We start from the raw sequence: 24,970 nt of genomic DNA, 5'->3' as shown, positions 1-24,970 counted from the left end.
ATTAGCCAGGTGTGGTGGCACACGCCTATAGTCCCAGCTACTAGGGAGGCTGAGGCAGAAGAATCACTTGAAACCGGGAGGCAGAGGTTGCAGTGAGCTGAAGGTTGCTATGAGCCAAGATCATACCACTGCACTCCAGCCTGGGCAACAGAGCAAGACTCCATCTCAAAAAAATAAAAAAGAAAGTAATGGCAAAAACTACAACTTCTTTTGCACCAACCTAATAGCTATTTTTTCCCCTACTCACATTTTTTCCTCTTTATTCTATGGTCATGTCAAAACTATTTTATTATCATGGAAATCAGGTGAAAATAAGGAGTAAACATGTTTTGAAAATAAAACACTAAAAGCATATTCAAGTTATTGTTCTCTCATCAAATTATGGATCATTAATTCTACTTTTTTGTGTTGGAACAAAATTTTTTCCTTTGGGAACTTTAATGGTCTTCTCTGGGTCATGGATCATTCTCCACAAGACTCACAGTAGCTCTGGCATTTATCCAGATAATTTTTCTGTTAAAGCATTGCCAGGTCCATTTGAATTTTATAGCTTTAATTCCACTTGACATATATTAGGAATTAAGTCTATTTAATCATTTTATTCCAATGAAACTATTTCATCTTCATTGATCTTTAAGGAATTAGGCAGTTGAGAGGGTAGTTTCTGGCTCAGGGTTTTGATTTTTTTCCCCCTTAAAGTATGATAGTGCTTTATCTCTTTGTGAATGGAGAGTGTATTACCAGCAATACAACTAAACACATTTCAGTAAGTGCTTGTTTGTTGAGTGAAGGATAGGAGTGAGTGTTACAAACATTTATCGGTTGTCAAGGCTTTTGGGTAGGGTTGCCTATGTCTAGAGCTGTTGCCTGTTATCTTTATTCTGTATTCCAGGGTGTGAGTGACTAAACAGCAAGACGATGATGGTTGGGAGGAGAAATCTAATAGAAAATGACATCTAAAAACAGATTTTTATTTCTATGCTTAGCACAAGCATATACATTTAAGCCTTCTGTTGCAGGAAGTCTCTGTATTGAAAGCAGTGAAAATGCTTTATGTACAAAAGGAACAATCTATTACACGGAGCAGGCCATCTTTATAGTCAGTCTTGTGTGCTTTCATCCCACAGTAATGGCTGTTGGAATTTTATCGTCTATCATCATCCACTATGGAAGAGTAGAAGTTGGGTTACAAAGGCATCTGAAGTGCCTTGTGGCTGCAACTATTTGCTTGAGAATGAACTGAGTCTTGATTACCTCTATCAGAGACTTAAACATTTTCTTGGTGGAAAATAGATGATGCTAGGTATTGTCAGCCCCATTCTCTGCAAAACCTCGGATTTAAATCCCACCGAAGCACACTGAGTACCTATTAGGCAAGGGGTGTTTCCCTACATATGATCTCATTTGATCCTTGCAATAATTAGTAAGCTAACTATTATGTCTCCACTTTACAGATGAGAAACTTGAGGCCAAATTTTGGTCTAAATACGTTTACTATTCCCCTCTTTCCCTTATGCTTTTTAAGGAACATACAGGCTGCTTAAATTACTTTGATAGGTGGAAACTTTTTTTGTTTGTTTCTGGTTTGCAAGATTGCCATAATGTAGTTATAGAATAACCTTGTAAAATCTGTTCTGACTTTCTGATATCCATTACACATGCTTTGGTAGTTTATAAAATGCTGCTATAAAATAGCTATTTGGTAGACACTCAGTCACTAATTTGACCCCCAGGATTTTTCTGTTGTTTTGCCAAGAATGTGGACATGTTTGAGCATGTAATTTGCAGTGCTTCTATTTTCACAGAAGCCAAAAAAAGCCTTGTGCAAGAATAGCAGTGAAAAACATTTCTCTTGATGTCTCTATTAATGCAAAATATTGAGCAAGAGACCGCAGGAGAAGGTAGGTGTTAAAATGAACATCTCTTTATAACATTCATTTGTGGGCCTTGGGCCTCCATCCAGGGGTAGGTGGAAGATCAGTTCTATTTGTGCAGATTCCTTTCTTGGGACTAGGTTTCTAAATTTCCCATGCCCATCAGGGAAAGTATTTGAGTAGAGCTAGTTTAGATGATATAGTCAAAAGAAAGGACGCCCAATTCTATGTCCATTTCTAAGAATGAATGAAAAATCACTATTCTCTTTCCTTTTTATGTTTCGAGACAAAGTCTTGCTCTGTCACCCAGGCTGGAGTGCAGTGGCATGATCATTGCTCACTGCAGCCTCGACCTCCTCGAGCTCAGGTGATCCTCCCACCCCAGCCTCCTGGGTAGCTGGGACCACAGGTGCATGCCACCACACCTGGCTAATTTTTGTATTTTTTGTAGAGATGGGGTTTTGCCATGTTGCCCAGATTAGTCTCAAACTCCTGGGCTCAAGGGATCTACCCACCTCAGGCTCCCAAAGTGCTGAGATTACAGATGTGAACCACCACACCCAGCCATTACTTTTCTTCAGGTCTCAGCTTCTTTCTGTTTGACCTGTCTCTCTCTGTTCTAAAAGATGGTGGTGTCCTTTCATGGTCCCAGGGTTTGGGTCAAGACCAAGCCTGTCTTACTGCTTAAGCATGTTACGTTTTTGGAACCATGATTTGACTCACACATGATCCAAAACTATGCTATAACGTGGTCTTAACTACATTGGAATGAGAAATATGTTTTATTGTCAGGGAGAGGACATGATAACTAATGAGAATGACAATGACCAAAGCATGGGCATTAGCATTGGGTTGGCCTGGATTTGGATCTCAGCTAAATTCGTGATTTCCAGCATGTTATTTACTCTCTTGAAAGCTCACTTTCCTCAACTGCAAAGTGGAGATAACGATATCAATCTCACATTGTTGTGGGAATTAAATATGGTAACGAGTAGATCTAGCACAGTCCTTGACAAAATAATTGCTCAATTAATGTAAATTTCATTCTCTGGTGAAATTATTTATTGAATGAAATACTTAAGAATAAGTAATTTATTTTTATTCATGTAAAATGAAATAAAAGCATCTCCTTGGATTTTTAAGTTAGGGATAGAAGTTCTGATGCCCTCTTCTTTTCATTAAGCCAAGGTGCTTCGAGAACAATATGACTTTTTTTTTTTAACCAAATTGAGCAATAGCTTCAATCCCTCCTTGAAGTCCTCCTATCTAATCTGAGATGACAGTGACAGGTGTCTCTGTGGTACACACTGAACTAACAGAGTCTGATAAGTCCAGAAACTGATGTCACCTCCACAAATAAACAATTTCGTAGCTTCAGTTGTGTACCATAATATCCTGTTATCCGAGCAGCCTCTCCGGAAACTTCTTTTAGATTTTGCATCAATATATTGCTTAACATCTGGGAAATGAAAATGATAGAAAATGAAGAAGTCTAGCCTTCCAGGATTCTGCTACACTGGTCTTTAACATCCATCTGGAAATGTGGTTAGGGTATATTCTCATAGGAAGCATCAGACGTAGCTGACGTTTTCTCTCATACACACATTGAAAAGTATCTTATACTGCAATTTTTCTTTGATTGCTGTGTCCACACAGAAAACATATATAGATACTTTGGAGCTTTTCAATAATGTCTTTAATTTTTTGTTTGTTTGTTTTGAGAAGCTCAGTTGTCATTTGGGTATGGCTTGTTCAAAAAGTTTGCTACTCTTGTGTTCTTTCTCCTTTTGATATTGTTTGTGTCAACAGAAATGACTTAAATATACTTTAATGTAACATGATGTATAAGTTCTGTAGTATAATTGATAGTGCTTAACTTGTACTTTAATGTAGATACTATATAAATGTCAGTTCTTAAAATATTTAAAGTTCTAAGATAATAGAGTTCTTAAATATCGAAATCAGCATGGACTGTGTTTTTCCTCTCAGTTTTAACAAACGATGCTTGTTAATTTTAAGACATTACAATGTGATGTAAATTTAAATCAGACACCCCCATCTTTCCCCAAAGTAGGTAACCCTGAGAATCAAGGAATAAATACAAAGACTGCTCAGTGAGTGTAGAATGTTTAGCTTCCTAAATATATCTCGTGTGTGAGAAGCTGGGATAGGAAAATTAAATTCTTACATTTTTGAAGAGGATGGGGCCAGTAGTATTCGCAGAAGCCAAATAGAAAACGGAAACGCCTGAGCCGGCTTTGCTCCTAGCCGAGGGTGGTTTGGCTGGGTCCTTCCCCATGGGGCCTGTTCCAGGGAGTGGAATCCACTTCGGGAGGAGCTTGCTATGAACCGGTAGCTCAGGCAGAGAGCAGAATAGCACCATGTGGCTCAAGCTGGCATTCTTGGAACAGGACCCTGCGGTTTCTCTCTTACTTCATCTTGTTAAATCGGTCCTGATAATTGGGGCGGATACCAGAGATAGTAGCAGCTCCTTCGCGCTGCACTGCCATGAAATATTAAGTCCTTGCAAGCTCCATCCTCAGGCGGCAGTGGGAGGAGGTGGAGATGGAGGAAAAGTGGGTGAGGAGGAAGTATCTCCTCCTGGGCTGTGACCTCACCCAAGCCCCAATCTGTGTCTTGGAAATATGTGTTTCAAAGTTGGCTTGTGGCACTGTTAGGAGAAGGTCTTAATTTCACCTCCTTAGAACTGGCTGCGTTGTATAGTAAACCAGGTACGATGGCAGGGAGTGCATCTGAAAAGCTACTGCTGTGACCACACAGAATTTGTGCTCTAGTACATTAGCAGTATCTTTATTCTTCAATTTGTCAACTCAACTATCTTTGGATTCCTTTTCTTTGGAGTGCAGTATTTCATTCTTTAAGCAGGAAAGTGGGATAAGTATATCCAAAATTGGAGGATGTAGCATCATTGTGGAGAAAATAACAAGGGAATTTTTTTCCTCCTGATGTGAAAAAAAATTAACTATCAACATTAAGAGTTTATTTATCATATATCCATTCCCAGCATGGGCTTATAACTATGAAAATCTCTCTGACAAGAATAGTCAAAATCAAGCAATGAGAACTGAAATAGTGTTACTTTTATTCCAAGAAGTTAATAGATGTTTTTTCATCTAGTTACCCATGGGTATTCTTTTAAGTTATTTTTCAGTTTTTAATTTGAGCATGTGTTACATAAACCCACGTACAGCCAATTAATTCATGAGTGCCAGTGTTTTACATGTCATGTTACTTAAGCGTACTGGTGCTCCATTTTTAAACTGGAAATATGATTCTTGAATTCTAGGAATCGATTTCCTCAGGCAGGAGCTTGTGTTTGATTAATACTGTTGGCCATATATTGTCTCTTATTTTGAGGGATTACCTCTCAAAAGGTAAGGTAAGAGAGGATTACCCTCAGTCAGGACCTGATGATACAACACACATACACACATTATATCACAAAGCAATGAGAGTTATTCCATCCTACATGGAACAACACATCACATTATTCTATAGTGCCACTTTTTATATTAGGTATAAAACCTGAATATCTTAATACTTGTATTCACCAGAATTCCTGTTGGGACGAGAACCATATATATTTAAGCAAATGATTTGATCAGTTTCCTGGGCTGGGGTAAATAGCCAATGATGTCAACTGCCCTCTAAGAACAGTGGATTCTGTTGACCTGAGAGCGCTTTGATTTGCTCAACAATGTTTGGGGTTACCAGTGAATGGCTTGAGATTATAAAGGGGTGAGAAATTTGTAGTTCTCTGGGGAGAAATTTGAGAAAGAGGGAAAGATTGAGTACAAATGGAGTCAGCCTCTCCTAGGTAACCGTGGTAGTGCTGCTTAGAAGATGGGCTAGAGACAGCAGAAAGGTTTAATGAAATAATTTTTTTGCATTAATTTTTTTCTTATTATGGGTAAAAATGCATATGGTAAAATTTACCATCTTAACCATTTCTAAGTGTACAGTTTGATAGTGTTAAGTATATTCACATTGTTGTGCAACCAATCTCCAGAACTTTTTCATCTTGCAAACTAGAAAGTCTGTACCCATTAAACAACAATTCCTTATTTCCCTCTTCCTATGGCAACTAATGAGAGAATTTTACAATGTTTTGGTGGGTTACGCAATATAACCTTCCTCTTTGCTTAAAAAAGAGAAATCTATATTGCTGTTTAATATTTTCATACAAACTGGGAGCATTTGAAGTGGTGCTGAGTTATATGTCAAGTTGAAAGCTTAGTTTTCAGGATCCAGAGGCTGAAATGACCCCTGGAATCTTTGTACTCCCTGAAAACTGGATACAAATTATTTTAGGCTTATTCTTTTCTGATTGTCCCTTCTTTGTGATGGGAAGTCTTGAAAATATTATTATGTATAGATAGCATGATCATGCTGCTGAAAGCACATGTGGATATCTTGAAATATGTACTACCTATCATCACATACCCTTAGTGGCATGATCACGCTACCTATAGATAATAACATCTTTGAATTTCCCACAATTAAGAGGTGCCAATAATAAAAAAAGAACAAATGACAACATTTCCCACTTAGTAAAAAGCATTACAGGTGGCAACCTGGGGGTGAGGCAGGGAAGGCCTCTCCCTTCTTAAGAAAGTTATTAATGTACTTTACAGTTTTCCTTTTAAAAATTACAGCAGCAAAAGACATATATCCCTTTACATGACTGCTCTCTATGTTCTCTTAAAGTTGTGAATCCTTTGTGCAGAGTTCTAGAAGTTTTTCGCTGTCACAGTTAACTGTGCTGAATTCATGGTTCAGGTACCTACATGTACTGAGCTCTTGTTTCAACTGAGTATAGCCCATGTGGTGCTTGTAAGGACAGGATCTGATGTGTAGAGTCTTAGGGCCTTCCAGGAGGCAAATCCTTTAACAGGGCACAGATGATTTAACAGCTTGGCTATGGTGCCCAGAATAAATTGCTTTCATTCCCCTTACTGTTATACCTGGTAAGTTGCCAGTGTAACAGGTGAAAATTGATGAGTGGGTAGCGATTTCTGGGGCACAGACTGGAGGAGCCAGGAGTTCTGAATTCCTTTGGCAACAGCTTTATCTCATGGGGCGAGTTATACTGTAGTACTACTGTGCATTATTTTTCAATTTAATCCCGTATAGAAAGGGATAACGGTTCCAACAGGCTGAGTTTATGCTGTGAATGTGTTCATGGGCAGTAGAGAAAGATGCTAGCTAATATGATTATTATTAGATTTTCCATGAACTAGGACATAACAGATGTTCCACGTGAAGGTAAATTTGATCTAAATCAATTTAGAATTTTATTTCCTTTAAACATCTCTACTCAGAGGCCTCATGATAAATAGGGAAGGTCATCTTATCTATCAATCAGACAGTAAACTTTACTGAATTTCTGTTACATCATGGGAGGGATCACAGAAATAAATATGACACCCACAGAAATCTGTGTCCTTGAAGAATATAATGAGAGGAACAAATAGTAAAAAATTCATTAGTTCTCAATTTCCTAATATAAAATTAGTGACAATATGACCTTGTCAGATACATAGTTTATATATAGGGAGAGACCATTGTGAAGAAAGGATAAGATTGAAGAGCCTATTTCACAATAAACTGATATTTCTCAGATTTTATATACTTTTTTCTATATGTAATTGAAAAGAATGATTAAAAAAAACTCTTAACTAGTATTTCTGTATTTCTTTTTTTTTTTTTTTTTTGAGACGGAGTCTCGCCCTGTCACCCAGGCTGGAGTTCAGTGGCATGATCTCAGCTCACTGCAAACTCCACCTCCTGGGTTCAAGTGATTCTTCTGCCTCAGTCTCCCAAGTAGCTGGGACTACAGGTGCGCCCCGCCATGCCTGGCCAATTTTTGTATTTTTAGTAGAGATGGGTTTTCATCATATTGACCAGGCTGGTCTCGAACGCCTGGCCTCAAGTGATCTACTTGGCCTAAAAGTAGTACTTTTAATCACGCATTGCTAAACAAGAAATTAGAAAAATAAACTTGGGGAAAACTCGTTCTTTAAAAATAACTACTAGAGGTAGAGTTTTCACCATGTTGCAGTCAGAAAGGCTTGCCACACTGGCCTTTGCTTCTTTCATGGATGGGAGAAAAAGAGAGACATGAATCTTATAGAGATTTTTTTTTTAGGGGGAGGGAGATCTGGCCTTTCTTACAGGTTGGTTAATCCTTGCAAGCATTATCTCTGGTTCAGCATCTTTCTTTAGGTCAGATGCATTTCTCAGAAGAGAGCTTTTCTTCTCTACTCTGCAAGATGAGATTATACCTCCTGGCTACAGAAACAGAAAGCAAGGGGTAATTGAAACAGACAACTGAACTATTTCCCCACCACTGCTGTTCTCTAAAGCAGAGTCTAAGATTTCCAGGGAGTACTGTAGAATCCTTGGGAGACTTATTTTTACTCCATCACATGGCGGGTAACTGACATGTAATGGATTTCAGGGCTCTGGCTCAGGCCTGAGATGCCCATGAATGACACTGGGAGAGGAATATGGAGACTATCTGTCCACCTCTCTGTTTTCGGTCAAATAGAATCAGCTGAACTCTGTTGAATGTTGACTGACAATGCTGTTCTCACGTTAAAAAAAAAAAAAAAAAAAGAAAAAGAAAAAACCTTCGTTTAAAGAACATCAGCAGAGCAAAATGGTTGGTAATCTATCCTGATGCAAAGAAATGGACTAATTTCTTCCTGTTGTTTGTGAAGCCCCTGCCACCTTGTCATGACTCCGAGGAATCCATGGAGGTGTTCAAACAGCACTGCCAAATAGCAGAAGAATATCATGAGGTCAAAAAGGAAATCGCCCTGCTTGAGCAAAGGAAGTAAGTACCTACCCCTCTCACTCTACATTTGAGCACTGCCTACTGGGCAAGGACCAGGGGTAGTGGGCAGGGGACAGGCTGAGTGTGTGGATGACAGGGAGGCAAGGGGGTTATAGCAATGATTCAAGTGGTGCTGTTGGAGATTAAGTGCTTTACTTTATGGAGTAGCAAAAGGAATACCAGGAATGCTTCTTACTCAAAACTTAATTTTTTAAATAAGACATTTTAGTTCAGGAAATTAAAAATGCCAAAATACCACCCAAAATCACACTATGTTGTCCGTAAATGTGCCCAGAGGCTGCAGAGCACTGTGGCTTGGTGTGAATTTTAATTTCTGCTTAAATGATGGCATTCCCACATCACATGAAGAAGCCACTGGGATAGCTCTTCAAAATAATGTAAATGTATTAGTTGACTGACTACATTTTATAGTAGGGTAAGTTTTTATCTTGATAGCTTTTATTACTATTACAGTTCTGCCGTAGAGAATTATACAGTTTTATTAATTAAAGCATTCTGATTTTACTCACTTATAACTTTTTGTTTCTGAATCCTTCTTTTTAATTGCGCTTGATTCCGCCAATGCCTACCCCAGTGAATCCCATTCTCTTTCAAAGCATCAGAGTAGACACCTTTCCTTCACAGTACTAGCTGGTTGGGATTTCCCATTTATTAATGAGATATTTTGATTACTAGGATCTTTTGATTAGATCTCCTTTTGATTACATCTCCTACTAGGTGGTAAGTGCCATAAAAGCACTGATAGTCAGGTGTTGTCACCATCAGATTCCTGGAGCCTGGTATGATATGAGGCACCTAGAGGCTGAGTAAATTATTGTTGAATGTGTGAAACAGAACACAAACATATTGTGATTCTTTATTTCTTATATATCATGTGTTACCCTAATAAAAGGAAGGGGAGAAGAAATAAACATGCTACCATGCTCAGCTAATTAAAAAATATTTTGTGGGGGCTGGGCGCAGTGGCCCATGTGGGCCTGTAATCCCAGCACTTTGGGAGGCCGAGGCGAGTAGATCACTTAAGGTCAGGAATTTGAGAACAGCCTGGCCAACATGGTGAAACCCTGTCTCTACTAAAAATACAAAAATTAGCCAGGTGTGGTGGCAGGCACCTGTAATCTCAGCTACTCGGGAGGCTGAGGCAGGAGAATCGCTTGAACCTGGGAGGCAGAGGTTGCAGTGAGCTGAGATCATGTGCCACTATACTTCAGCCTGGGCAACAAAGTGAGACTCTATCTCAAAAAAAAAATTTTTGTGTGTGTAGATGGGATCTTGTTATCTTGCCCAGGCTTGTCTCAAACTTCTGACCTCAAGCAATCCTCCAACCGTGGCCTCTCAAAGTGCTGGTATTACAGAGTCAATATCAGCAATAAAGGGCTGCTAAGGTGAATTGTTAAATTAGGAAATATGGTTATATCTTATATTTATAAATACATGAGCTTGATTTTCCAAGGGTTATTAATGATTATTATTTTCATTAATATAGATATGAAATTTCATAAAGGAATTGAAGATTATTAATAATGTGACCAGTATTGAAGTCAAAGGATGATTTATATGATCAATAGCCTGTAAATAAATGTATCTTCTGGTGTGTGTATGTGAAGTGTGGTGGTATAATAAAAAATACACACACACACACACACACAAAATTTAATTTTTACAAAAAGCAGATGAGGTATATTTTGTGTTGAGAAGTTTGTGAAATCCTTAGAATTTTTTTTTTTTTTTTTTTTTCGAGACGGAGTCTCGCTCTGTTGCCCAGGCTGGAGTGCAGTGGCGCAATCTCGGCTCACTGCAAGCTCCGCCTCCCGGGTTCACGCCATTCTCCTGCCTCAGCCTCTCCGAGTAGCTGGGACTACAGGCGCCTGCCACCACGCCTGGCTAATTTTTTGTATTTTTAGTAGAGACGGGGTTTCACCGTGGTCTCGATCTCCTGACCTCGTGATCCGCCCGCCTCGGCCTCCCAAAGTGCTGGGATTACAAGCGTGAGCCACTGCGCCCGGCCCCTTAGAATTTTTTTGAGACTCCCAGAATGGTGGTCGGACAGTATAGCATGATGGTGGACAGTATGGGTTTTGAGGCCAGACTTCTGTAAGACCTCAGTTAGTACCTTACAAACCCTTCCTTCCTTGCTTGGTTTGCCATGCTTCAAACATAAAATTGTATCTAGACTTTTGGCTACAGGGGATTAAAAGATGTTTATTAGGAGGTCACAAATACAGCTTTTCTCTCCTATATCTGACTATTTTCTTTTTGTTCTAAGAGTTTTGATAAAGTTGCTTGGAATACTCAGATTGCATGGTTACACACAGTTGGAGTCCTACAAAAAATTTCATGAAGGAATTGAGGATTATTAATCACGTGGCCCATATTGAAGTCAAAGAAGATCTATATGATGAATAGCCTGTAAATGTATCTTCTGGTGTGTGTGTGTGTGAAGTGTGGTGGTATGATAGAGAAATCCCCAGTAATTATGTCTCTATTTATAAACTCTTCAGACTGAAGGTACTGGAGGACTTTGTTATTTAAATTAAATTTGTGTGTAGCTTTTTTTTTTTTTTGGAAATGCAATACTCATCCCCTAAATTACATGTTCTGTAAGTTTTTTTATGTTGCATTAAAAAAAAAATATGGTAGGGGCCAGACACGGTGTCTCACACCTGTAATCCCAGCACTTTGGGAGGCCGAGGCAGGCAGATCACCTGAGGTCAGGAGTTCGAGACCAGCCTGGCCAACATGGCAAAACCCTGTCTCTACTAAAAAATACAAAAATTAGCCTGGCGTGGTGGCGGGCACATGTAATCCCAGCTACTTGGGAGGCTGAGGCTGGAGAATCGCTTGAACTCAGGAGGTGGAGGTTACAGGGAGCTGAGATCGTGCCATTGCACTCCAGCCTGGGCAACAAGAGCAAAACTCCATCTCAAAAAAAAAAAAGTGATATGGTAGGATAATGACATGAGAGTGACTCCTATCTAATGTTTGAAACATATCCTTGCTGTTTGTGTTGAAAGCAATGATAACTCTGGGTACCGCTACAACAATATTAAAATGAAAAAAGGGGCCAGGGGCAGAGGCTCACGCCTGTAATCCCAGCACTTTGGGAGGAATGGCAGTCGGATCACCTGAGGTCAGGAGTTCGAGACTAGCCTGGCCAACATGGCAAAACCATGTCTCTACTAAAAATACAAAAAAATTAGTCGGGAGTGGTAGATAGCACGCGCCTGTAATCCTAGCTACTCAGGAGGCTGAGTCACGAGAATTGCTTGAACCCAGTAGGCGGAGGTTGCAGTGAGCCAAGATCACACCACTGCATTCCAGCGTGGGTGATGGAGTGAGACTCTGTCTCAAAAAAAAATAAAAAATAAAAAAAGGAAAAGTCAACTTCTAGAAATAACATGCCTAGCAGGCTAGTGGTGGTATTTGATGCAACCTTCCAGACCACACACAAGTGGGCCAGACCCCCTCCTTAATTACTTATATGCCTGTGTGTGTTTCTGCAGAACTCATCTTGTTTCCTTCCCCAAAGTACTTGAAGTTTTCTCCCTAAATAATTGGCTAGATGTAGGGCCAAGGCCAAATTCTTTCATTATATATATATTTTCTTTTTCATGAAGTCTTAAGTTCCTTTTTCTTCATTCTCACTTCTACCATTTGGGCTTGGGACTTACTACTTGAGATCTTGGTTGATGCAATATTGTAACTAGTTTCCCTGCCTAGGGTTTCTTGTTGCTAGAAAATGACAGCCGGTTCTTGGCATAGATTTCAAGACCTACCTGGGGATGCCTTGGAACCTCTGTAAAACTTCCAATCTCATCCCTCAACTTCAGCTACATTGGCCTCCTCACTTCTCCCGGGGCAGGAGGTGGGTCCTCCAGTCACTGAGCCCCTGTTCACACCAAGCTCTTGGCCTAACAGGCCCCTTTCTTCCTTTTTTTTTTTTTTTTTTGAGACAAGATCTTGCCCTGTCACCCATGCTGGAGTGCAGTGGTGCAATCATAGCTCACTGTAGCCTCAACCTCCTGAGCTCAAGCAACTCTCCCACCTCAGCCTCTTGAATAGCTGGGACCACAGGCGCATGCCAGCATGCCCAGTTAATTAAAAAAATTTTTTTAAAGAGATGGCATCTTTCTGTGTTGCCCAGGCTGGTCTCAAACTTCTGACCTACAGCAATCCTTCCACCTCAGTGCTGGTATTACAGAGTCAATATCAGCAATAAAGGACTGCTAGGAGGAAAATTGCTCGAACCCGGGAGGTGGAGGTTGCAGTGAGCCTAGATCACACCGTTGCACTCCAGCCGGGGTGACAGTGCAAGACTCCATCTAAAAAAAAAAAAAAAAAAGAACTGCTAGGATAAATTGTTAAATTGGGAAATATGGTAATATCTATATTTATAAATACATGAGCTTGGTTTTCCAAGGATTATTAATGATCGTTATTTTTGTTAAGACTTTACTGAAGTGGAAATTCATTTTGCAACAGATCTTTTCCTGAACAGTCTTTATTTTCAAGCAAGATATATTGGGCCAAATGAATTTGACCCAAGTAGTTAGCTCTCCATTTTTTGATGATTCTGTTGAGAATTTCTTTCTCATTATTTCATAAAGTGTAGCTGATTATGTTGCCTCTAGCTTGGCTGGCATGTGCTAGATGCAAAGAGAGACGCTAACTAAGGTATTTTAAAAGAGAGTTTTTCTTTATTGGAGTCGTTCAGACACTGCTTAAGGTTTGAACTCCAAACTGAACTTCTCTCTCATCTCCAGAGGAGGTCTCCCTGGATCAAGTTTGGGAGAATTTGTCTTAAGAGGCGTGATGAGAAGAGTTGCTGAAACTGTTATTTTAAATCATATCTGTTGAATGGAGAAAGAGAGTCAAACATTTTCTAGGATTATAAACTCAGCATTGGCTGAATCCAATTTAAAGAATCACTTCTGGCTTATGACCAATGATGTACGAGAGGTTTGTTATATTTTTACTGATTTTTTTTTCTTCTCAGTGCGAAAAAGGTGGGAAGGACTTTCTGGAAAGCTTTGAAAAGTTACCAAGAATTCTGATATCTTTAAAGAACTCCTGCTATCATTTTTATCTAATTCTTTCTAGGCCTTTTGCATGTGAATAGACATTTAATATAATTGCATATACAGTAACATGGAATGTATAACATGATTTTTTCCATAAATATTATATGTTGATACCTAGCTTTTTGCGTATGTAATATGAAAGTCATTGAAGCGAGATATAGACATTTTATGGCTTTTGAAATCTATCACCAAATTTAGAAAAATTTAAAAAATGAAATCTATTACCAAATTGTTTGACAGAAATTTTTAAAAGTATATTATTAAACTACAATCAACTGTAAAGTTTGCTTTGTTCCAGATAAAGCATTTTATCTTGTCCAGTAGAGAAACCACTTATTTATTTTTTTGGTATGAAATATTGTTTTGGGTACTTTGGTGTTTAGAAGATTAACTTAATGTCAGAAAAATAGACAAACTCTTAGAAAAGTCAGATTGAAGACTGTTTTATTTATTCATTTCAATTTTTTAATTTCAATATGTTTTGGGGGCACAGGTGGTGTTTGGTTACGTGAATAAGTTCTTTAGTGATGTTTTCTGAGATTTTGGTACACCTGTCACCCAAGAAGGGTACACTGTACCCAATGTGTATTCTTTTATTCCTCACCCCTCTCCCACCCTTTCCCAAGTCCCCAAAGTCCATTGTATTATCCTTATGTCTTTGCATCCTCATGTTATATATTTTTTATAAACAATTTTATTTTATTTTATTTTATTTTTCTGAGACAGAGTCTTGCTCAGTCGCCCAGGCTGGAGTGCAGTGGAGCAATCTTGGCTCACTGCAATCTCTGCCTCCCAGGTTCAAGCGATCCTCCCACCTCAGCCCCCCAAGTAGCTGGGATTACAGGTGTGTGCCACCACTCTGGGCTAATTTTTATATTTTTAGTACAGTCAGGGTTTCACCATGTTGGCCAGGCTGGTCTCAAACTCCTGGCCTCAAGTGATCGGCCTCCTAAAGTGCTGGGATTACAGGCTTGAGCCATGTGCCTGGCCAGTTTTATTTTGTTTTTAATTGACATGTAGTAATTGTACTTAGTTATGGGGTCTAGTGTAATGTTTTCATACGTGGACACATTGTGTAATGATCAAATCAGTGTAATTAGCATATTCATCACCTCAAACATTTGTCATTTCTTTGTGGTGAGAACATTCAAAATCCTCTCTTTTAGCTATTTTGAAGTGTACATCATTGTTAACTACAGTCGCCCTACTGTGCAGGAGAACATCAGAAGTTATTCCTCCTGTCTAACTGTAACTACCCATTGAATAACCCCTCCCCATACCCCTCTCCCTACCACCCTCCCCAGCCTCTGGTAATCACTATTCTACTCTCTACATCAATGAGATCAACTTTTTTAGATTCCACATAGGAGCGAGATCATGTGGTCTTTGTGCTTCCCTGCCTGGCTCATTTCATTTAGCATCATGTCCTCCAGGTTCATCCATGTTGTTGCAAATGACAGGATTTCATTTTTAAAAATGGCTGAATAGTATTCCATTGTATAGATATATCACATTAAAAAATCTATTCTTCTACTGATGGACACTTGGACACTTAGGCTGATCCTATATCCTGGCTATTACAATTCAGTGGTTTTCAGTATATTCACAGAGTTATGCAACCATCACCAACTTTACAACATTTCCTTCACCCCAGAAATAAATCTGGCACCCTTTGGCAGTTACTCCCCACCGACCCTGGACTTCTGGACTTTGGCAACCAATAATCTACTTTCTGTCTCTATGGATTTGCTTATTCTGGACATTTCATACAAATGGAATCATATAATATGTAATCTTTTGTGATTGGCTTTTTTCACTTAGTATAATGTTTTTAAGGTTCACCCACTTTGTATCATGCATCAGTACTTCATTCTTTTTATTGCTGAATAATATTCCATTGTATGAATATACAATATTTTATCCTTTCATAGGCTATTGAACATTTAATGGGTTGTTTGCACTTCTTGGCTATTGTAATAATGCTGCTATAAACATTCGTGTACAATTTTTGAGGTAGGCATATGTTTTCAGTTCTCTTGAGTAGGTTCCTAGCAGTAGAATTGTTGGCTCGTGTTATAACTCAATGTGTAACCTTTTGAGGAACTGCCAGACTGTTTTCAAAGGGGTTGACATTTTATATTCTTGCCAGCAGTGTATCAAGGTTCCAATTTTTCCACATCTTTGCCAACACTTCCTGTGCCTTTTAGATTCTAGCCATCTCTAGTGGGTGTGAAACAATGTGTCATTGTGGTTTTGATTTACAGTTCTCTGATGGCTAATGACATTATACAGGTTCTCCTATGCTTCATTGGCCATTTCTATGTCTTCTTGGAGAAATATCTCAAAGATCTTTTGCCCATTTTTTAATTTGGTTGTCTTTTTGTTTCTGAGGTGAAAAATGTTACATAATTTTAGTGTGTTCAGGCAAAACATCAGAAAGGGGTTTTCATATGAGGCTATCAAAATCAATGTGAGACTTATGTTCTTATGTTTTTTTAAAATGTATAAAATGATGATTAGGGGAGTAACATCTCATCTAGGGGAACATATCAGGATGGGGCAAAAGGGTGCATATGTAATTTGCAAAGGCATGAACTAAAATTAGTGGAATTTTGATTTGTTTTTAGTCATCATATTTATTCTGAGATTTGTAATAACAGGAGATTTTAATGTTTTTTTTTATGTTTAACCAGAATGATTTATTTCTTTAGGATATTCTCAAAGGCAGAGGCTTTTAAACTGTGTTCTGAGGAGTCTCTCACAGATTGTGGAGGGAGAGGGTGTCAGGCAGGGGACTGTACCAAGATCAACCAGAGAAGTACCAATTTTTTTTTTTTTTTTTTTTTTTTGAGATAGAGTCTTGCTCTGTCGCCCAGGCTGGAGTGCAGTGGTGTGATCTCGGCTCACTGCAACTCTACCTCCCGGGTTCACGCCATTCTCCTGCCTCAGCCTCCCGCGTAGCTGGGACTACAGGTGCCCACCACCACGCCCAGTATTTTTAGTAGAGACAGGGTTTCACCATGTTAGCCAGGATGGTCTCGATCTCCTGACCTCGTGATCCACCCGCCTCGGCCTCCTAAAGTGCTGGGATTACAGGCGTGAGCCACGGCACCCGGCAGTGAAGGACCAATTTTATCTGTTTTATTTGCATCCCTTCAGGGTATGACTTTCTTTGAAAAAGGATTCCACAGCAAGGTAACACTGAAAACCAAACCTCACTGTTATATACCTAAGATATTTTTCTTAAATATTTACTCAGCCTCCAGAAATTACATTTTTGTTATCATAAATACACAGTAAGTGGAGATATTTCTCCACAAGTGTTTGCAGGATATATAGTAATGTGGGGAAAAGTTCTATCTTCTCTTTCCTATGATGTCTGATATGAGTAAGATGCCTTCTGGGTAAGATATGAGATTTGAGTTCATTTTCCACCTTGGAGATGCGCTTCCCAAGACTGACTTGGCTAGCAAGAATAGAAGACATGCCTGGCTTGTAACAGACTTTCAATAAATACTTGCTGAGCAAATGAGTACAAGAGCAAAGGCCTGCCTCAGTTCTTTACTTTGTTTATGGAGACAGAGATGTAGCCAAAGGTATTCTTTCATTTTAGTATTTAGTTTTTTGTGAAATTTCAATATCCCAGATGCCATCAGGCTGTGAGTTTAAGCTTTCTGTTAATGCCCCAATCATAATGATTTGGGTATTTTACACCACATAATTACGTGCAGCCCAGTCATTTAATGGGAATTTCATTCCCAAGTATTTCTACACCTAATTGTCTGCCCGAAACTATATTAAATTTATGCCTAGTGTTCCATTATTGGAACACCAAATGTGGGAGTTATTTATATCCTACTGCTCAAGGTCGTTGCCAAGGTCTAATTTTTCAAATTCAAAAAATTGCAACCTCAGGCGTTAAGTGAGTTAAAAGGGACAGCATATTTACTCTTCTCAGTGAGAGCTCTTTTAAGTAGGTTTCCCTTGCTAAGGAAAGAGGCTCCAATCCAATCTCTGGGGAAGCAGAATGAAGAAACCTTTTGCCGTTCACTTTCTTCCTGTCCCAGGATTAATTCTTGTCAGGTTGATTGATAGTGGGAATCTCCACTTCCTTTAGGTGGTGGTTCTTAACCGGGAAATTCTCCACACTTGGCCCACCCTACATTGGCAATACTTAAGAGACATTTTTGTTGTAATGACTGGGGGTGAGGGTGGGTTTGCTATTGACATCTAGTGAGTGAGGCCAAGGTTGCTGCTAGACTTCCTACAATGCCAATGTGTAGACAGTGCCCAACGACAAAGAATTGCCTGGCCCACAATGTCAGTTGTACCAAGGATGAGAAGTCCTGCTTTGGAGCAAGTCTGACTTCCTCCTGCACAGGTGCAGTGTTGCCCTTTGCTTCCCAATAGATACTAGTACATTTGTTCATGCATTAAGCATTTGTACGGCTTCAACAACATACTCTAGACTGAGCATTGGAAATCTCAGCTCAATATCATTTATTATTCCTCCACCTGGATAAAATGAAGGTAGACTTTGACATCCTTTCTGTCATCTTGAGGCATCACTTCCTTCTCTCCTGTGTATGAATGCTTTTACTTGGACATAAATCTCTCAAGATCCACCAACAATACAGTCTAAATCCCTATTTAAAAGTAAAATTCTCCCTATGATAAAGGTATTTTATTATATTATTGCCCCAAATTCTTTAGCTCACTGGGGCCAAACTCTCTAAAATTTTGCCTTTCCCAAATAAAAGTCCTTAGTTAACTTTGAAAGGGCCAAGATCCCTTGTAGTGGTCTCCTCAGCACAGATAAATATCTGTTCCAGTGATGAATCCATGTCTCAAACTCCTGCAATATAAAGAATCTCCTTAATTTTGGAATTAATTTCCATAAAGTTTGAAAGTTTTCTTAACCAATTCACTTAGACTTTCCCTTCCCCTATTTGTTTTAGTAACTGAAAACCTTTCCAGGCATGTGGCTTAGGATGGGGACAACAGATGAGCTATGGTGGACTCCAAAGTTATGACCTTTTAGGCTATTGAACGGCATCATGTGGAAAGCTATGTTACAGATTCATGACTGCAGAAATAAGATCTCTCTAACTGTGGTCTTCTACCCCCATATTACATTACATTGAAGGAAACAATACAAATAGAACCAATAAATCAAAGGCAGAACCACATTCTAGCCTATAATAAATATTGATTTGTTCTTCAGATCATCTATTTATAAGATTGTTTTTGTAGCTTGATGTGCCAAGGTTTAATTATGAATTGCTAATGGATGAGCATAAATATGTCTATATAAATAGGTCCTGGACAGGAAACAATAGACGTTTTGACAGTTTTCACTGGATGTCTGTACAATTACTTATCAAATACATGACACTAATTTAGAAACATATCCACTGAGTCTTCTGGGTTCCAGTAAAGAAGAAATTATTATTGACTTTCTCCAATGCAAGAATATCGGACTAGACAATTTAGACTATTCTTTCAAATTGTAAAAATCTTTGATTTTCTGATTTTTTTATCTCTGACAATCAAAATTAATGACAGATAGCTTCAGGAGTTTTATATGAGGTTAGATATGGAGCCAGGGAAATAGCCATTGTTATCCCCATTACCACCACCTCCCAGACTGTGATTTGAAAGCAAAGTCCACCTAAATCGTTTATATGATACAAGTAATTTGAAGGGAAAAATAGAACAGGAATAGATGATCTGTTTGATGTACAGGGGATTTAAAGCATGTCTCTCTCTCTTTTTTTTTCTTTTTTTTGAGATGGAGTCTCACTCTGTCGCCCAGGCAGGAGAGCAGTGACGTGATCTCGGCTCACTGCAGCTCTACCTCCCAGGGTCCAGCGATTCTCCTGCCTCAGCCTCCTGAGTAGCTGGGATTACAGGCACACACCACCATGACTCGCTAATTTTTGTATTTTCAGTAGATACAGGGTTTCACCATGTTGGCCAGGCTGGTCTCAAACTCCTGACCTCAAGTGATCTGCCCACCTCGGCCTCTCAAAGTGCTGGGATTACAAGTGTGAGCCTCTGTGCCTGGCCTCTTTTTTTTTTTTAATTTATATAGGTTTTACTCATTAATGTTTAAAAATAATTACATGAGGAATTTTACTAATCAATATTTAATTATTGACATTTACTACCTAAGCTATGCTTAGGGAGACAAAACTCTATAAACATTTAATCAGAAGATAGGCTTGATTTCTGGCTCTTTCTTATTAGCTATGTGACTTTTTCCTTTAAATGGAGCACTTTCAGTTTCTATTTCCTCATTTTTAAAACATAAATTACTGTGAGCTACTTTTTTCTTCAATTATTTATTCAGTAAGTATTTATTGTGAGCCTATTCTATTCTAAACAGCATGGAAGATCCAAAAATCAGTAAGAGCCCAAAGGAACTTTGTTTATATGCATATCAGTGATGGACATTATCTTCCAGTTTTGGACACTTCCTAATATCTGGTTTTGCTCCGTGGACACCAAAGCGGGTATCCAAGGCAGGCCATTGGGTGCAGGAAGAAAATACTAGAACTTTTATCCTGATTTACTCCTTGTCTTTTTTTCAGGATAACTGCATTTTGATAGTTTCAAACTTAGAGAAAAATTGCAAAAGTAGTATAGAGAACTCCCAGCTGGGTGCGGTGTCACTCCTGTAATCCCAGCACTTTGGGAGGCCAAGGCGGGAGGATCACCTGAGGTCAGGACCAGCTTAGCCAACATGGTGAAACCCCATCTCTATTAAAAATACAAAAATTAGCCAAGTGTGGTGGCACACACCTGTAGTCCCAGCTACTCAGGAGGCTGAGGCAGGAGAATCGCTTGATCCCAGGAGGCAGAGGTTGCAGTGAGCCGAGATCACACCACTGCACTCCAGTCTGGGTGACAGAGTGAGACTCCATCTCAAAAAAAAAACAAACAAAAAACACTCCCATATATCCTTTACTGGATTTACCAGTTACTAAACTTTCCCCAGTTGTGCCTTATTCTTCCTCCCACGACAGTACTGGGGTTTTCTTTCTCTCATACACACACACATATATATATACATATGTGTATGTATATATGTGTGTGAATACATGTATGTATACATATGCATATATGTGTGTATATACATACACCCACCATCATACTCCACATTGCCCTAAACACTTCAGTAAGTATATTCTAAAACAATAACATTCTCTCATTTAACCATGGTATAATAATTAAAATCAAGAAATTTAGCATTGATGTAGTATTATTATTTAATTCACAGTCCATATTCAAATTGCATCAATTTCCCAATAATGTTCTTCAAAACTATTTTTTTTCAGTTCAGAAGAGCACATTGCCTGTGTTGTCATTTTTTTTTTCTTTTTTGGTTTCTGTAAATATGGAGGAGTTCTTAACATTTTTAAAGACACAGGTTAACAATTTTATAGAATTTCCCTGAATTTGATTTTGTCTGTATTATTAGATATAGATTGTACATTTTTGGCAGGAATACCACAGAAATGATGTGTGTTTCACAGTGCATGTGATGCCTGTTTATCTCATGACTAGCAGTGTCAACTTTGGTCATTTGGTGAAAGTGGCCTTCCAGTTTTCATCACACATTTCCCTTTTCAATTAAGTAATTTGTAGGAGACACTGAGGTTACGTAAATATTTTCTTCCCTATCAGACTTTCACCCCCCAGGTTTAGCATCCAGTCTTATCCTGTTACATATCCATATTTGGGTATGCTTTATAATGTATGTAATATATTGGCAGGTATATAATTTATGAATGAATATGCAGACATATGTAGAAGTAGTTTGGGTTTGTGTTCAATTTTTTTTAACTAATAGTATTATATAATAAAACATGTTTAGAAACCTAATTGAATGAGATGGTCAGGCTGTTTTCTAGCTCTGGATTATTGAAACATTACAGGTTGTGTTTTGATGAGCAACCCTCCCTCCCTGCCCCTTGTTCCCAGTGGCCACAGGCTTATTTCCAATATAAACTTGAATATTATTGCTTTTCAGGAATATATGTGTTTTCCTTTCTTTTCATATTATGTAGTGTCAGATCAGTATCTGATCAGTGGAAGAAGGAAGAGGAGAGGCTTTTAGAAATGTGGCCAACTGTAGTGATGAAAGAATGTAAGGAAGATAGTATTCGCGCGTATTTTATGCTAAAGCAATGTTATTACTACTTTAAAACAAGGGTTCAAAACTGTTTCCTAGGAACACAACCGTAAAACCTCAGAAGCTTTTCAGGGTAGGGGGAACCTAGGAGGAGAAGGCTTGGGACTGAGACTGGTGGCAGTGTGTCCTAAGTTTTGGTCATTTGGGTACAACTTCTGTGAATGATCATGAAGTAACTTCCAGATACTTCCACATCTACATTATTATTGACTCAAACTTTTTTTGTAAGTCATCTTTACATAGATCTTCTTTTAATTAGCCTCCTTTTAGGGCACAAGATCTTTGAAATCATGGGTTAGATGTGTTGGTTTGTATTTAAAAATACACATTTATTTAATTTAATTCAAAAGTCTAATGAAGCTTTCAGTACAACCTACAATCATCTAATGTTAACACCAGCAGTACAAAGCCTTCCCTTTGGAAAACTCATCTAGAAAACTATGTATGTGAAGGACATTTACCAACTATTTTTTGCCCTACAGAGGAGGAAGAAATGTAAGGCAAAGGAGAATTCAGTTAGATTTTGTCTAGGTTAGGGTCACCTGACCTCCATGACGGAGACAGACGTGGTATCCTCTGGGTTGTCATGTTTATTAAATCTACACATGGACTGAAGATCTTTAGCTCATTACTTTATTTCCTTTTTTGAGACAGGATCTCACTCTTTTGCCCAGGCTGGAGTGCAGTGGCACAATCATAGCTCACTGCAGCCTCAACCTCCCAGACTCAAGTGATCCTCCTGCCACAGCCTCCCAAGTAGCTGGAACTGCAGTTGTCAGTCATCATACCCAGCTAATTTCCCAATTTTTCTGTAGAGACGGTGTCTCGCTATGTTGCTGAGGATGGTCTCAAACTCCTGGACTCAAGCAATCCATTTGCCTAGGTATCCCAAAGTGCTGGGATTACAGACATGAACCACTGTGCCCAGCCTTTAGCTCCTTATTATGTGTGTTTACATCAATGAATTATTTACAAATATTAACTAAGAACTTACTTTCTTTAAAGTGTTGTCATTACAATTTTCCTACAGTACCTTCAGCCTGCTTCCTCAATTCTGGAGTCAGGCCAGCATCAAATGTGGACACATTGTTTTGTTAATTTGGGCTGCAATATATATGTAAGGATTAGGGAAAGACATAGGAGGTAATATCTACAAGGAGAGAGTTGGGATTCTGTAGTTAGGCCAGCATCAAATGTGGACACATTGTTTTGTTAATTTGGGCTGCAATATATATGTAAGGATTAGGGAGAAACATAGGAGGTAATATCTACAAGGAGAGAGTTGGGATTCTGTAGTTCAAAGAAGTCTACCGGAGATTTTTTCAACTCAGATAAGGGAAACAAAGGAAGATAACAACTGAATTTGGGGGACAAAGACTCAGCCAAGAGAAAACGATAGTTGTCCTCCCTACAAGACAACAGGCAGCATCTTAAATTATGAAAAATTCTACACAGATTTTTTTCTAAATTATTTTTACAATTTTTTGTATTTTTAAAATGATCATGTTTTTGACTACTAAAGAACCTATGGGACTTTTGGTGTATAGTTAGTATTTTGGAAGTGTCTGGTAGAGGTGCTAGAATAAAGGGATATGAAATTTCCAAAGCTGGACAAATGAAAGTCATGGGAGGCAAGTAGAGATGGGAAAAAATTCAGAACAGCAGAATGAATCATTCTACTTCCATCATGCTATTACTGAATAATTTAATTTGCTTGTATTGAATTCTGTGCTTCTTCCTGCCCTTTACCCCGAATCTTCAGGAAGGAGCTCATTGCCAAGTTAGATCAGGCAGAAAAGGAGAAGGTGGATGCTGCTGAGCTGGTTCGGGAATTCGAGGCTCTGACGGAGGAGAATCGGACGTTGAGGTTGGCCCAGTCTCAATGTGTGGAACAACTGGAGAAACTTCGAATACAGTATCAGAAGAGGCAGGGCTCGTCCTAACTTTAAATTTTTCAGTGTGAGCATACGAGGTTGATGACTGCCTTGTGCTGGCCAAAAGATTTTTATTTTAAACGAATAGTGAGTCAGATTTATTGCTTCTCTGTATTACCCACATGACAACTGTCTATAATGAGTTTACTGCTTGCCAGCTTCTGGCTTGAGAGAAGGGATATTTTAAATGAGATCATTAATGTGAAACTATTACTAGTATATGTTTTTGGAGATCAGATTTCTTTTCCAAAGATATATGTTTTTTTCTTTTTTAGGAAGATATGATCATGCTGTACAACAGGGTAGAAAATTATAAAAATAGAATATTGACTGACCCAGCTAAGAATCATGGTTTGAGCTGAGTTAAGCCATGTGACAAACCCGTAACATGTTCACCGTAGTTTCACATATGTGTATTTTTAAATTTCATGCCTTTAATATTTCAAATATACTCAAATTTAAACTCTCAGAAACTTCTCTGCATGTATTTATATTCGCCAGTGTATAAACTTTTATAATCTGATTTTTATCCTTCAATGATTGATTATACTAAGAATAAATGGTCACACATGCTAAAAGCTTCTTCATGAAATTATTAGCAGAAACCATGTTTGTAACCAAAGCACATTTGCCAATGCTAACTGGCTGTTGTAATAATAAACAGATAAGGCTGCATTTGCTTCATGCCATGTGACCTCACAGTAAACATCTCTGCCTTTGCCTGTGTGTGTTCTGGGGGAGGGGGGACATGGAAAAATATTGTTTGGACATTACTTGGGTGAGTGCCCATGAAAACATCAGTGAACTTGTAACTATTGTTTTGTTTTGGATTTAAGGAGATGTTTTAGATCAGTAACAGCTAATAGGAATATGCAAGTAAATTCAGAATTGAAACAATTTCTCCTTGTTCTACCTATCACCACATTTTCTCAAATTGAACTCTTTGTTATATGTCCATTTCTATTCATGTAACTTCTTTTTCATTAAACATGGATCAAAACTGA

The 24,970-nt window shown here is 38.6% G+C and overlaps 1 protein-coding gene across 1 annotated transcript in view; it reads left to right on the top strand.

Annotated features, from left to right (window-relative positions):
- The window catches only part of MAP3K7CL (MAP3K7 C-terminal like), a 95,334-nt gene extending 70,364 nt beyond the window's left edge, over positions 1 to 24,970 (top strand). Inside the window, 2 exon segments of the mRNA XM_063640647.1 lie at positions 8,618 to 8,733; positions 23,795 to 24,970. Of these exon segments, the coding sequence (XP_063496717.1) occupies positions 8,618 to 8,733; positions 23,795 to 23,975 (297 nt within the window). The 3' untranslated portion in view covers positions 23,976 to 24,970.

This window comes from Symphalangus syndactylus, chromosome 5 (genome assembly GCF_028878055.3).
Source record: "Symphalangus syndactylus isolate Jambi chromosome 5, NHGRI_mSymSyn1-v2.1_pri, whole genome shotgun sequence".
NCBI lineage: Eukaryota > Metazoa > Chordata > Mammalia > Primates > Hylobatidae > Symphalangus > Symphalangus syndactylus.
This window is presented reverse-complemented; position numbering and strand designations above follow the sequence as displayed.